General features: G+C 38.0%; 2 protein-coding genes across 2 annotated transcripts; one reads left to right on the top strand and one right to left on the bottom strand.

The window, feature by feature from the left end:
* The first annotated feature begins 311 nt into the window (after positions 1–311).
* LOC132786360 (corticotropin-releasing factor-binding protein) lies at positions 312–12,558 on the top strand. The gene is made up of 7 exons (XM_060792872.1): positions 312–972; positions 7,590–7,665; positions 10,401–10,693; positions 10,825–10,931; positions 11,582–11,700; positions 11,759–11,922; positions 11,977–12,558. Exons 1-7 carry the CDS (start codon positions 922–924, stop codon positions 12,217–12,219), a joined length of 1,053 nt encoding a protein of 350 aa, XP_060648855.1. The 5' UTR covers positions 312–921; the 3' UTR covers positions 12,220–12,558.
* Positions 12,512–15,038, bottom strand: LOC132786359 (sphingomyelin phosphodiesterase). The gene is made up of 4 exons (XM_060792871.1): positions 14,889–15,038; positions 13,887–14,772; positions 12,954–13,824; positions 12,512–12,874 (listed from the first exon to the last, which is right to left on the bottom strand). The coding sequence occupies exons 1-4, from the start codon at positions 15,013–15,015 to the stop codon at positions 12,752–12,754; spliced, it is 2,007 nt and encodes a 668-aa protein (XP_060648854.1). The 5' UTR covers positions 15,016–15,038; the 3' UTR covers positions 12,512–12,751.
* Positions 15,039–15,602: the final 564 nt, after the last annotated feature.

Below are 15,602 nucleotides of genomic sequence, written 5' to 3'. Positions count from 1 at the left end.
TATTAGGAAATTACTAAAAACAATAATATAAAAATATATTAAATTATGCGAATTTTGTGTATGAAAAATATAAGTTAATAAATATTTCAAACTCTAATAAATATAGAAACATTTTTGTACTTTAATGCAAAAGAAATTTTCAACAGCCACGATGACGACAAAGACAGAGGACGAGGCCGTCTGTGTATGTGTGTGTGTGCGACTCTATGGGGTATTGTGGCAGCTTCGTAGTGTGGGTGTGTGGATGCTACACGAGGCAGGACTATAAAAGGAAATGCGCCGCTGATAAGGACCAACATTCTGTCGTCGTGCGGCAGCGTTGACGTTTCGTCGCCAAAACACACACAATACCAAAAATAAAACGGAAATCGCGCCTTTACCGCAGTTCGCATTGAAATCGTTTCGCTTCACTTCGGTTTCAGTTGAGTTCAGTTCGTATTCCTTTTATCCTTTGGCGTGTAACGTGTAACGGTTCCTTGTGCCAATTCAAAACGCGTTTAAGCCGCAAGTGCGATTTACTGTACTCGCTGTCCGTGTGTGTGTCTCTCGCTGTGTGTGTGTGTGTGTGTGGCACGCTCGTCAATTCTCTAATCAACTTATTCGTTGCGTGATTCCTTCCGCGCGCTAATCCCTTTAATCAGATTAGCAGCACCTAACAAAAAAAGAAAGTACTGGACACAGGACAACGACAACGACGTGGACCACAACACGACGCTTGACGCTTTTGAAATTTGGCGCTCACGCTCTTGGTGCTGCGAAATTGCTTTAGGCCGTCGGTTAATTGAAACCCCCAGTCAACCAGCCAACGAGCCAACGACCGCAAACGGCGGCAATTGGCTATTTAACGCCCGCAGTTTCGCATTTTATTTTCTAACAGCCAACAACAGGAGAACCAAAAGGTTTTCTTTTTCGGGGTACGGAATGAAGCTCGTGGTTTATCTCTACTTGTCCATGATTGTGCTGGGCGTACAGGTGAGTGAAAGTGACTTTCGGGCTAATTCAATTTCGATCAACAAGTTAAGTCAACTTTTGTTTCGACTTGGCCCGCTGCTCGCTGTTTCCTTTTCGGGCTTAAATGAATTTGGCCCCGTTGTTACTCTGTTAGTCATTCATGTTGTTTTTTTTTGCCCTGTGCTTTCCTGACTTTGAGGACGATTGATGAGCCTAGGCCTTGTCGCATTTTATGAGCAAAGTTTTTGAAACCTTTGACTTTCACTTGGTTTCTTTCTGTCAAGTGGCAAGAGGCGAACAGATTGCTTTCATTAGGCTCAAATTATATGAATAAGTTGAGCGTGTGTGCAAGATTAGAGACCTCTGACACTGACTCAAATAACATCAGTATAATTTTTTTTTTTTTTGGCTTGTTTTCGAAATCAATTTTATGTTTTATTACACTTGTTCTTGGGAGTCCTGCCCTCCTGTCATCGTTATTACATATTTTGGCTATTTTTAGCTGTGGTGGCAGATGCGATAAAACGATTTCTCTTCTTCGAACTCCCTTTAATCTTATCAAATTACAAATTTCTCACAATAATTAAGTTGTTTTGGTTTCAATGCGAGATTTGTCACGGCTTAGAATTTCGACAGAAAGTCCTTTCGAGTTGGGCGGTTGGGAATTTGAATTACTTTTGAATTTTGTAATTGCTTCAATGAGTTTTCAATAATTAATGGCAAAATGGAATCATCATTTGAAGTGACAAAAAAGTTATTTTGTGCATTAGTTTGTTTTGCACTTCAAATGTATATTTTGTGTAATATTTGATTTATTGGGAAAGTAATAATTTTACTACAAATTCATAACATTTACTTTTAACATAAGTTTTTGTGTGTTGATTAATGTGTCATTGTAAATGAATAGATAAACGAAGAAGTGAATAGATATTGATTAGTGAATAAATAAACATATATATTCAACATTTTCAGACATTTGTTGAAGACTATTTTCTACAATAATCTGTTACTAAAATATTATTTCTACCATTTCAATTTGATTGTCACTAAAGTGCTAAATTATTGAAATCAAAATATGATGAACATTTTATGTAAAGTTGTAAAATGTAATAATGTAATTTATGTTAATACTTCTTTTTGGAAGATAGATTGGAAGTAAAGTTTATTTATTTGAATTGTAATAGATAAAAGTTATTTATGAAAATTCTTTTTTCTGGGAGATAAATTGGAAGTTATTTTCTTTTGCTGAAAGTCCGATTTGAAATCATTAGATAAACAAAAAGATGATTCAATACTGAATTTTAAAGAAATATAATATATTATATGATATTCAATAATTCGATATAAAAACCTCTTGATTTATATCTGCAACATCTTGTTATCAAAATATTATTAATACGACTGAACGTGCTTCCTTAGAACGTGCTTTGTTAAAATAAAAATGAATGCTTTTAATACTTTGCATTCAAGTTTTTCAATAGTTGAAAAAATGAAAGCAGATGTCACAGATGTCTCAACTATAAACTCAACCCGCTCAAACGCATTGCCAATGAGTTGCACCTTTGACTGTTATGTCATCAATAATGTCAACTATTGTATGATGTGTTGACTTAGTTGCGAATTGTCTTCTTTTTGTTGTTGCCTCACCTGCTGATGCTGTTGCTGCTGTGTGGACAATGTATCTATCCTCTTTTGAAAGGATCTCAATCGCAATCCCAGTCGGATTGAGTGTGAATGGCTTGGGAAGAAATGTAAATTTTTCAGCTGGCTTTCAGTCGTCGTGTTAAGGGGCATGTCAAACATGCCACGCGAGGCTACTGAGGATGCTGTTGCCTCAGTGTGTGTGTGTGTGTGTGTGTGTGTGTGAAAAATCAACAATCAGCAGGCTGCAAGGCAGGAAAGCAGAAGAGGGCAACACAACTAATGTACATTCATTGTAGCAGTGACCATCCTTGGCCAATGTCAATGCAATTGCACCTCATTCTATCGTATTGTCAACTGAGCTGAGCTGCATCCTGATGTTGTCACTTGATGCTCGCTTAATGCCGCATGTTAACACCGACCAACAAGCATCAGCAAGCAACATCTGCACTTGGACATTTTACGAGCATTTAAAACTCAAAAGTGGAATGATATTTAAGTGTCGACAATTCAAATAGAATGTTGCTACAAGTTTAAGGAGACAGAGAGAGAGAGAAAGAGAGAACTCTCTAATTTGGTAAACAACATATTTGTAGCTGACACCTGAATATGCCCGCATTGGATTGCCAGAAAACTTTGTTAATTACCGCACATATATCAGAGACTCGCTCGCAAAGTGTATTAAAGTCTATTGCCTGGGGGGCACCGAAAACTTTTAATCAGCTCCAATTTGTCAGCTGTGACCCCGTGGGCGAAAGCAAAACGCAACTTCGCTGTCCTTACACACCCAATAAATTCAATATTACAATCCGATGTGTGAGTGTGTGTGTGTGTTGAAGCAGCCTGTTACGGACTTATGTTCCATGTAAATTTATGCCAAAAAGATGAAAAAACGACGGCTTCCCTCGCATGAAATATGATGCGCACTTTGCATAAAATTCCGCTGCAATATGCGAGCATAATATATATTCAATAAATGACAAGCTCACAGCACAAATGCGCAGAATAGAAGAGTTTACTCTCCGTACTCGTATGTGTACTTATGTTATATGTGTGCAACTAATTTCCGGCAGAGAAATAGATTTCTGCGTACTAAGCTCACTGCAGGGAAATTCGTTTCTGCTCTTGCGGCTTGCTTGCTTGCTTTTCCACGATGCGTGGGGGGAACTACTGTGTGACTGTGTGTCATCGCAGTGACATGACATAAAGTTAATGAAGCTATTTCAAAATGAAACTGGGCTGAGTAATTCCAGAAGTGCCCTCTGCGGTAATTAGTGCCCTACCAAGAACTCAGCCACACTCTCACAGCAAGGTGACATTTTCCTAACAGCTGCAGTTGAAAGTGCAATTGCACTTTTTCGTTTCCCGCTGCCAAATTAGACTACAAGTTATTTGTTTTTGGGTGGGCGAACACGGTGAAAAGTTTTCGCAGTTGATTAAGAGTATTTTTTCCTCCGTGTGTTAATTAATTAAATATTTTATTTGCGTGTCAAGCGCAGCTGGGCTCACTAAGCCAATAACACACATTGCCAATGGGGCGTATACGTAATCGAATTAAGGCGTCATCTGCTTTGCAAATAAAACTTTTCATTATGTATTTAAATTGAAACTGACAATTGCAGCCCAGTAATGGTGTTAATGTGATGTTTCGCGAATTCAATTGTGCTCAATAATACAATTTAATGCATGGCTATTTTAAGAAAAGTCAACGCTTGATTGTTGATATCATTTATTTTATTTAAATGCTGTGATAAGTCAATGAGAAATACAAACAAATAATAATCGAATATATGAATAATGAATAAAAATAATGAACGAAAAGATAAAGAAGCCAAGCTAAATTGATGCACAAATAAATTTATGAAACAATTGTTAAATATTTATGTTTAAAATGCTTTAGCTTAACGCTGATTTGCTACATTTATTAAGATAAATCAAATGAATATGAATGATGAATCGTCATAGGACCAAGCTAGATTAATGTAGAAATAAATTTGTGCAATAATCGTTAAATATTTATTCTGCTTTGCTATATTTATTTTAAAAAATAACTTAAATAAACATCAATGATGGAATGAATTCTAAATGAACCAAAGAAATTAATGTTTTAAAACATTTGTGCAATGATTTTTCCAAAAGTACTTTCACATAAATCAACTTTCTTTTGCTAATTTATATAACACGTCAAATGAATATAAAAATGACAAAATTCTTGAATCAGCTAAGACAAATTAATGTAAAAATAAATTTGTGCAACAATCGTTCAATATTTATTTAATTCAACGATATTTTCTGTATTTATTATAATTACTAATTGCTACATTTATTGTAATAGGTCAAATAAATATGGATGATTGGAAAAAAATTCTCTAATGAACTAAAGAAATTAATGTAGAAATAAATGTATGAAACAATCGTTAAATATTTACTTTGCTTTGCTACATTTACTATACTCAATAAGTTAAATAAACATCAATGATTGAATAAATGAACTAAAGAAATTAATGTCGAAATAAATTAGTGCAAACATTTGTTAAAGATTTATTCAAACATTTCTTTAATTCAACGTTGTTTTGCTGCATTTATTATAATGAGGCCGACATTCAGAACATAGCATCAGTATGCAAATGCGAGATCTTAAAAGTTTTGCGTTTTTCGAAGCACTTAGATCCGGTTTTATGCGCATATTTAAGCCAATCAATTTCCTTGAAGCATTAGCTACGCAATCCTTTACGTAAAGCCATTGCGAATTAATATTGCAAATTTCGAAAACAGATCGCTCAAAAAAACGCACAAACATATTTCACTTTAATATTTGATGAGCTTTTGGCAAAATGCCAAAGTAAAAAGAAGCATTTGTTTATTGGCCGCCTGTTGCCGGTTGGCCAGCAACAAAAAAAAAAAGAAGAAGAAGAGAGAAAAAAAAAAGAAAACCTTTTTAAAGTGAGCGAGCAATGTTCGTAATATTATTGTAGCTGTCTCATGATTAAGTCATGATATGTTTGCCCCGCTCTCTCCTCTTCGTCTCGTTCCTATGCACTAATGCTATTTATGGCGCTAAAAGTAAATATTTGGAAAAACTCACGGATTAACGCGAAAATCCTGCACTGTACCGGCAAAGAGTAAATATTTAGAAGGGATGCCCGAATACCTTTTGTGTAAGCATTTCCTGCCCCTGTAGCCAATTTCAGCTCAGTAGGTGTCAAGTTGTTCTTGTTGTTGGTGTTCCCTCCTGTTGCCCTTATGGCATTTTAATTAAGTCATAAAATTTGTTGGAGCAACTCACCTATACAAATGCAGCCAACCTTTTGGCAACCTGACACGCATATTCATATCTAATTAACGATTGCCAAGTTGGTTGCAGATTTTCCCATTTTGAAGAGTTGACTTTTTAAAGCTGAATATGAATTATTTTTAAATGAATTTCGGATGCATGAGAAACGCAATTAAAATATGCAAGTGGATTTCCATGCTCAACTAGTTTAATCAATACATTGCGATTATTTTGAAAGCTTGCGGGATAACTTTTGTGTGAACTCATCTTCTGAGTAGATGAATGTGTGTTGTATGTACATATAAAAAAAGGCAATAATAAATATATATGCTATACATATATCTCAAGTCAACTCAACTGTAGCAGCTGGTGAGACAGAGGACAACAATGACAACAACAAGTTGAACAATAGCATCCTTACGGCATTTGCCGAATCCCGGCCAGGACAATGCCATTATGCAAATGAACTGTTTGCCTCAAGTGTGTTCAAAAGGGGATCATGTTTATAATTTATTTACTGGCGCTGTCATCAGCTTTTTGAGAAATACTTTTACGTATTGCCTGACGATTGACTTTTCATTTGCGTGGGTCTCGTCAAAGATTGATGACGTCACTTGGGCATACAATTTACGCCCAATTTACGCATGCACCCAGCGCTCTTCCTTGCTATTCTATAAATCTATATATATACCATATATTCAACTTTTTTTTTTTTGCGTTGTCGCAGCTTAAAGTTAGTCGTGCAAAGCCGCCACTAATTGACAGTTTCATAAGCATACAGCATAAGGCGCTTTGGCCTCGTTATGGACGACGACGAAATACAAAAAAAAAAAATAAAAATGGAGAAGCGGCGGCGGCTTTTCTGGAGTGTTGCGCAAACAAAAAATGAAGCCAACTTAGACGCCATTATTTTGTGGCTGCCCAATTTATCAATACCATATTATGCCCTCTTGGCAGACCAACAAAATTTCAATTAACGCTCTCGCCAGCTCAAAGCAAAGCCAACCTCTAATCAATCACCACCAAAAAAAAAGGAAAAGGAAAAGCTAAACTTTGTAAAAAAACTGTTTGACCCACAAGCTGAAATCAAAATTGAAACCGAAACTGAAACTGAAACTGACCCACTGGCTATTTAGAAAGTTTTAGAACCGTAGTCTTGGCTTTTGCTGTTGGGCTTTTCGGATTGCTTAAAATTCAAGCGGCATAAGCACTCAAGTGTTGCATGTTCAACAGCTGCAACTAGTTGGTGTTTGAGTCCTGTGGATTCTACGTGGGGCTATTGAATGCTTTCGCTGAGAGTTTAATTAAAATTGGCAATTGTCCTGGCAGCTGCATTGCGCTTAAAATAACAACATTAGCTGGCCTAGACACAGCCCTAGACTCATTCTCCTCCTCTCCCCCTCTCGTTGCACGTGTGAGGCATTTTAGCTTAAGTCAATAATAACAAGAAGCCCGCTGTTCACTGTTCTCATTTGAGGCAACTACAAAGCGCAACTTACATATTTTTCTTCTCGATTTTTTGTTGTTGGCCAATGGAGAGCGAGGGAATGTTGTTATTTGCCTGGGCAACCCGCTGATTTTATCGCATTTGGCTCTCGCTTTTGTCAAATGCTGAATGACTGACGCCGTCAAAGCGGCTATTCAAAATCAAAATTGAGCGCAAAAAAAATATATAAATTGCCCCCGCCATATTTGTTTTACACTTTTTTATCTTTATCTGCAGGCCTGGCCAACAGTGAAGCGTTCTTTTGAGCTGTATCCCGGCGCGGCAATGCCCTACAACGAGCACAGAATCTCAGGTAAGATTACACTGTCCAACCCACACACACTACATTGAAGAACACATCCAACTCGCACACACACACACATACTTTTGCATATTGTGGAAAAGGGGAAAATGCGCTAACAAATTGCTGACTGAAAGTTTTTCGAGCCAAGTGCCTTTGGCTGAGATGCACTTTGGCGGCCGTGACAAGTTTATAGCGTTTACAAAATCTTTTCCCGCTCAGCTCAAATTGTATTTTAAATTGCTTTTTCTCCACACACAACTTCTTCTTGTCAAGTGACTTCCTGACATCAGCACAACACACACAAACACATGATACTTCAGCGCATGCACAATTTACATTTACATTTATTATGCGCATTATTTCGACGAGGGGACGATTCAAATTTATTGACCATTCGCTGAAAAATTTGGGAAATTTCAGTGGAAATTTCAGTTGAGTTAACTCAGCGCAAAATTCGATTAGCCGATATTGAAAATTCCAATGCATAATGTGTAACTAATAGAGTAGCTTACAAATATAATCATAACTAAGGACAGCTAGCCAATTGGCCAATTGGTAAATTGGCAAGGCAACCGCAGCGTTGTCCTTGCTGGAGAGATTTTCCTTGCGCAATCATCATGTGCCATCATCGTCTTTGACTTTGTTGTGGTTGTGTTTATTTATAATTGCTTTTATTCACAAGTGCTAGGCAACTGTCAACTCTAAAATCATTGCGTCATCATTCATGAGGTCAGCCGTCGTCATCTTGATTTAAATTATGAGCAACAATTTTATTGGGAAATTGCCATTGAATTTAATATGTTAATATAAATTAGTATGGACGAAATATTTATTTATATAATAAGTACCTAATCAGTGGTTAATTATCAATTATGCATAATAGAAAATTAATTGTTAAACGGTAATATGAAAAGACCGAAAATTGTTGCTGTGAACGTCTCATGCAATTAGGACACATCATAAACAATTAGGCGCCAAGTTCCCCGAAATCACAAACTGTAACGAGCACACATAACCATATACATATATGTACCTACATATATATATGTACATACTCTCACACCTACATATACACAGAAAACAAACACATTTAATATTAACACTTAAACATTTGACCCATACACATTGCGAGTAACGACAAAATGAGTTTGGAAAATTTTGGTGACACTTTGGCAAAATGTTGTATGATCTTTCAGTTTGCTTAAGAAGTTGTTTGTAAAATATTTTAATAAATTGATAGTGCAAAATATATTCTAAAATCTTTAAAATATAAAAAACTATTTAGTTTGGAATATACCACTTATTAGTTGGAAAATCTACTCTAGTTGGGCCCATAAACATTTTAATTAACAGCTTCAAACTATCCATTCTATTAAAAATAAAATAGCTCAACATATTTATTTGGTATTAAAAATATTATTTAGTTTTTAATATATAATGATTAAAATTCGACTATTGATAAGTTTCTAATGGAAATACCAATACAACATATCAAGATTATCAAAAACTAAAATATGAATTCATTTTCTATAAAAGATACGAGTAATTAGACTTTTTTATATAATAACATATAGTTTCACAAATATTTATTTTTTATAACATGTAGTAAGACATTAAAGTCTATTTTTAAAATATTTGAGGAATAATCCAGCAATGACAAACTGCAAATTATTTGTTTCCCAATACCTAAAATTAAGGAGGTTTTTATAGAATATTTATATAATTTCATATTGAAAAATTTATTTTGAAATGTTTAAAATATAGAACAAATTCAATTCAGTTTGGAATCTACCATTTATTTGAATGAAAATCTTTAAATAATAAGTTCCACAAATATTTCATTAGTATTTCAAGTGTCTAATCTATAATTCAAAGGACATTATGCAGTAAGGCATTAGAATCTATTTTTAGATAACTATAGAGATCAAACAATGACAAACTGCAAATTACTTGTACTTCAAGTACATTATAATACCTAGAATTAAAGATATACTCAAACCATTCAGTTTTCTGTTTCACTTCCTTTTCTACAATATGTAAAATACCCGACGCAAGAGTATACTAATCGAGTATGAGAGTGTTGAGAGCGTAGTTAGCGGGTTTATGGTCATTTGGTTGGATGACTGACAAATGCACACACATATACAACCACACACTCTCTCCCATACACACACACACATACACCCACACTCGCACACACTGTCACACACACACAGCCATGAAAGTTGCGTGTGTGACAAGCATGTGAAATAGTCAAAGTCAGACGGTGGTTTAATTGTTTTTTGGTCATGGACGAAACAGTCATAAAATGCCAGCGTCAAATATGTGAATACGTCTGTGTGTGTGTGTGAGTGTTTTTTGTTTGCTTGTGTGGGTTAACTAATAATGCGAGCCATAAATCAGGCAACAGTAGCCAGGCATTAAGTGAGCAGCCTACAGGACTTTGTATGATAAATTAATTGTTCGGGTCAGAGGTCGAAACGTGGTTACAATTTGCATGTGCTCCCAATGCTCTTTGTAAGTGGATTTCAATTATTACACACATACACTTACACTCACCCGCACACACACACATGTACAATATGAGCAACTAACAGAGCAATCATTGGAGATGTTGCAATTTGCTTAGTTTGCTTCAAATTGGTTTCAAAATGCCCAGCAGCCAATTGTAGTTTAGTTTAACTTTGCCTCCGACTCCTTTCTCTTTCTCTGTCTCACTTTCGTATCGTGAATATCGCTTACAGATTGCATGCATGTGACCTCCGAAGCAGGTGATTTCATTTTCAAGAAATCAGCGCCATCGCCAGCAGCGTCTCCCTTGGCCGGACTCAATTTCAATCCAAACGCCGACCTGCTCGAGTTGGGCAACGAGGAGTTGGAGGCAGCTGCCGTTGCAGCCGCAGCCGCAGCTGCTGCTGCCACAGCGGTAACAGCGGAGACCGTGTGTGGCCTCTATGTGATTGGCGAACCCGACACGATTGTCGAAATCACCATGAAGCACTACGATGTCAACTGCGAGACGGGCGGATTAATGGCGGTAAGTGGGGAACTTAAATTGCTTCTCCTTAATTTGGTTTTAGCTTCGCTCTACCTTTACAACCAAAGTGTAGCGTTGACTGACAGTTTTGTTAATTATAACAATATCATATTAATTGCTTTGCTTTATAGTTTGTGGATGGCTGGGAGCTGAATGGAGAATACTTTCCGGCTGTCAAGGATCATCATCGAGTGCTTGAAGATCGCGTCTATGAATTTTGCAACAACAACAAGCAATGGTGGGTAACTATCAATAAAAAGCTATGTACTAAATTGCTCAGTAATAAAATACTAACAAGTAAAAGTTGCTTATCGATTACATTGAGTATCCTAAACTAATTATTCTAATTGAAAAGCAATTATTATTCAGTACATCATAAATTTATGTACTGCTTTTCTGAACGAAAAGGGCGAGAGCTATCAATTTGTACAGTGTTGTAAATATTGTATTAAATTAGAAATTAGAGGTAGATTATATAAACTAAAGTTAGTTTCTATGATATTTAAAAGTTATGCTTAACTAAATTTATTATACAAACCTCCAACGTGCGCCAAGTAGAAGTTGCCTCTAATTATATTAAGTATACGTCATTATTCTGCGAATAGTTTGCATAGGCTCAAAGTGTTCGACACCAAAGTAGCTACAGTTATCTAATTTGGCAATAGAGAAGCTGATGATTGTACTATATTTTAGAGTTTTCAATCAGTGACAAAAACCAAAAAGTTGCGCTCCGATTATATTAAGTATACGCACAGATCCAAGAATAGAAGAGTTAAAGCCACTAAACTAGCGGACAATAATACGAAAGCCTTAACGATTTATCAGAGATAAAAAGTCTAGCTTTTGAGCCAACTGAAGCATATTCATCATAATTATTTCTATTTACAGGCCACGCTACAGTAACAAGAAGTTCTTCCGCTCGAGTCAGAATGCAGCCTTGCTTCAATATCGCATACCAGGACGTGGATCCTTTGTGGCCAACGTGCGTTTCCACAAGATTACTCAACGTAAGTACCTGAATATACTTACCTAATTTTATTAGAAATCCATTCTCTTTTTTCACAGCCTGCAATGTGCTGGTTCAGGATACCGCTGCTGTCTATAAGATGTCCAACTTTGGACACGCTCGCAACTGTACGCTCTCGGCACTCTTTCCGGCTGCCATCTCGCTGGGTAATCTGCGCATAGGGAGTAAGAGTGTGCGTGCCCAGGATAAGGTTAACTATGATGTGAGTAAGCTGAAGTATTTCTCAAGAAGAGTAATACAATAAAGTTTTCTCTAGTGCCATCTGCTTGAGGATCGCTTGGAGATTGGCGGCTCGGCTGGCCTGGACACCAGCAGCATGGAGTTGGCCAGCTCGGTTTGTGGCGCCAGCGCAGAACTGGGACCCGAGCAGGCCATCTACTGTGGCGTGACCAGTGTACGATTGGTGTCGACGGGACGCTATCAGAATCAGGCAGCGGTCATCGTACGCAAGTCAGATGAACATGATCTGGACATTGCCACGCTGATGTGTGCGCTCTAAGCGGCTTAACTGGATTAATTGATGTTGATGTTGATAAACTGTTGGATGAGGCCGGCACAATGATTACAATTTCACATTTGTAAATATGTATGTGGTTGGAAGATAGCGATAATGAGATAGCGAAGGAGAGAGAGATAAGGAGAGCGAGAGCGAGCAAACCAACCGAAAAAAAAAAAAAACCAAAACAAAACAAAGCCATTCAACTTGGATTCTATTCGTAGCGCTTAATCCTTAATCCAATCCAAGCAACAAGTATTCACCATAGCAAAGCAGCAAAGAAAAAAACAAAAAGAAAAATGCAATTTTATGTAATTATATGTGTATATCAAAAATTCTGAATGTTAAAACTACAAAAAGCGTTTAATTACACTCGCAGCAGACAAAGAAGGATGGGGGGAAAAACTTATTGCCACTTTTATGACGCATTTTATGAATGCGCTGCAAGCTAATCGAACTAATTAATAACGATACGCTATAAATAAATGCCAAAAGCGATAAAGATAAGCGCTCGAGGATTAGCTGATGGTATCAATTAGAGCAACAGCAGCAAACCAACGATGCCAATCAGCAGCGAGGGAAAACCGATGGCAATCAAAGTGCCAGCTCCATCACCCTCTGGCTCATTCTCTGGCTCATTCTCTGGTTCGTTGTCCAGCTGCAGTTCGAAAGGATTAAACGAAAGGATTAAGCTACCATATATTATATATGTATGTATGTGTGTTAGTAGTACTTACGCTCTGCTGGAGTATGGCTTCGAGTTCGCGACAACGCGTTCTGTTCTTGTAGTTGGAGGTGGCGATGCGACACAGCGTGCTGGCCAAGCAATCGTTGTCGCAGCCTCCGCTCGTCCTGGCATCCGATTGCGTCATCTTGTAGCGCCAGAATTTGCGCAACAGATTTGGTTGTTCGGCCATTTCCACCAGCAACTTGTCAATGCCAGCGGGACTTGTGTCGTTGGTGAAGTCCGCCGTAAATTCATATTCCTTGTACCAATTAGGCGATTCATCGGGCTTAAGATTCGCCTCGGTTAGATTAAAGGTCCAGGTCTGATGCTCCAACACTTGCCAACTCTCCGGGTGCAGTTCATACAAACGATAGTTGGGATTCTTGTAAGAGAAACTTGTCAAACTGCCGCCATTCCAGGCGACAGCAACCGCAGCTCCGTTGTCCGCATAATGAAGATTCATCTCATCCTTGTGCGTGTGTCCGCTAAAGATGCCCGTAATGGTCTTGCTGAAACGTGCCAGCAGGCGATTGTATTCTCTCGCCCAGTCCGACCAACAGTCGCCATCGCCCGATGGAATGTGGGTCAGCACATGAACACGCTCGCCAGCCACCTCAGCGGCCAAGAGAGTGTCATGGAACCACTGCAGCTGGTCAAGCACAAGCGAACCATTGTAATAGAGCCACCAATTGTAGAGATAGCAGTCCATGCTGTTCAGCGCCACAATGCGATGCCCAGCACTGGGCGAGTGAGTGTAGTAGCCACCGCGACGCACAGTGACCTCAGCTTCAGCGGGCAGCCACTTTTTCCACAAGCTCCAGACGTGCTCGTAAAGCCAATCAATGCGCAGCTCAGCGGGCAGTGCGCTGTCGCTGTTAAAACTGCAAAAGACAAGTGGAATTAGGCAAGGGAAAATACAATAGAAATGTGTTGATTGACCTACACATTGGTGGGATGTGGTTCATGGTTGCCCAGACAGGGATAGACAGGAATGTTTGGGAAATACTGCTCGAACAGTTCATCGATTTCAGTCAACATATCCTTGTTGCCCTGCTTCGTGGTGGACCAGACATTATGAGGCGGCACATCACCCGTATGATAGATCCAATCAATCTTGTGCTGCGACATGTGTTGGAAGGCATTTAGAATCAAATGTTTAGGTGTATCGCAGTTGCGATAGTCACTCCAATAGCCAGCTCCAACGGATGTGGTAACCACTTCACCCCTACAGCACATAGGTTCATCGCACTCCGCCAAGCTGCCCACAGCGTACTCGGGATCATAGTGAATGTCAGTCAAATGCAGCACCAGCAAATCGTTGTTACTGCGTTCAGGCAGCTCGGAGTTGGACTCGAGTGATGTATCACCCACAATGGTCACATTGAGAGAGTACTCCTCCTGCGACAGCTGGCAAATGCTAATGGGCAACATGCCACAAATGGAGCTCGCCTCGGCAATTGTCTCATTCAATATGTAATCGAGTATGGGCCAATTGATGTCAAAGAGTCCGCTGCACACTTCCTGCGTCTGAATGTCAAAGTAATCGCAAATGGTGAGCATTGTTTTCTTAGCATTTTCATCACGATTTGGGCCAGTTAATTCACCATCTGGACCCGTAAAGCTGTCGGCCAACACTTTGACAGTCGCTCGACACAAAGTACAAGCGAAATACTGATCTGCGGCGCTCACTTCGAATAGGGACTCGGTGAAAATATCCTTTTTGCTATGACTGTGGCGCAACTCGTTGCCCAGCTGTCGAAGACGTTCCGACTCGATGCCTGTGGCCATGTACTTGACAAACTCTTGGCTAATCTCTTCCGCTATGCTAGCTGCAAAATCCCGAAATCAAATTATAACAAAATTTAGCCACACTCGAGTTGTATCTTGATTGGTGTGAATTTCAGTGAAAATACTTGAACTTGTCAATTAATCAACAAACACACACCTGAAATGGCAGCCGTGAGACGATTATCGCTGGTAAAGCTTTCTGGCACTCCAGGCAAGTTATGTGCCTCGCTGATGGTCAGCGTGGCTGCCACAACAAATAGCACAATACTCCACTGAGACCTCATCGCACTCGGCTGATCCAACTGCAACTAAATGGTTTGTAGCCCAAATCAGTCATCTTTATAGCATAGCGGTCAGATTATCGCAGTATCGAAAACCTGGCGATTGCTTTAACATAAAAAACAACAATATCGTTCGCTATAAGTTGTAAACTAATCGAAAAGAAGATTTGTTGATTATTTAATATGCTTACCATAAAGCTATATATCAGCCTAAACTTAACTTGAGTTATTCTTCTATTAAACAATAATTATTATTATTATTGTTATTAAACAAATTAATTACGAAGATTTATTTGTTTTTTTTTTTAATTAAAATTTATATTTATACTTACAATTAAAATTAAAAAGCTCACTCATGTATTTATAAGTCAAATATTTTCATTGAGAAAATCGTGAGGCGTCTTTTTTCTTTCTAAGTATTCTTAACCTTCAACTGAAATCTCTCTATTTCGACTTCTCCTTTAAAGACTAGACTAGTCAGGAAATAAGATATTTTTTTATAACTTCACGAAACTTCATGGTTTTAAGCTTTTTATTTATTACTTTAAAATAATTTGTGAATTACAAAAATAAACAAAACTTTACCAATC

The sequence above is a fragment of the Drosophila nasuta genome, chromosome 2R (assembly GCF_023558535.2).
Source record: "Drosophila nasuta strain 15112-1781.00 chromosome 2R, ASM2355853v1, whole genome shotgun sequence".
Classification (NCBI taxonomy): domain Eukaryota; kingdom Metazoa; phylum Arthropoda; class Insecta; order Diptera; family Drosophilidae; genus Drosophila; species Drosophila nasuta.
This window is presented reverse-complemented; position numbering and strand designations above follow the sequence as displayed.

Excerpts from the sequence above, each read along its gene's own strand:
- LOC132786360 (XM_060792872.1), top strand. The coding sequence starts at position 922 with ATGAAGCTCGTGGTTTATCTCTACTTGTCCATGATTGTGCTGGGCGTA. Across the intron at positions 7,666-10,400 it reads CAACGAGCACAGAATCTCAG|ATTGCATGCATGTGACCTCC; the intron begins GTAAGATTACAC and ends TATCGCTTACAG. Across the intron at positions 10,694-10,824 it reads AGACGGGCGGATTAATGGCG|TTTGTGGATGGCTGGGAGCT; the intron begins GTAAGTGGGGAA and ends TTTGCTTTATAG.
- LOC132786359 (XM_060792871.1), bottom strand. The coding sequence starts at position 15,015 with ATGAGGTCTCAGTGGAGTATTGTGCTATTTGTTGTGGCAGCCACGCTG. Across the intron at positions 14,773-14,888 it reads TCTCACGGCTGCCATTTCAG|CTAGCATAGCGGAAGAGATT; the intron begins GTGTGTGTTTGT and ends GGGATTTTGCAG. Across the intron at positions 13,825-13,886 it reads GAACCACATCCCACCAATGT|TTTTAACAGCGACAGCGCAC; the intron begins GTAGGTCAATCA and ends TGTCTTTTGCAG.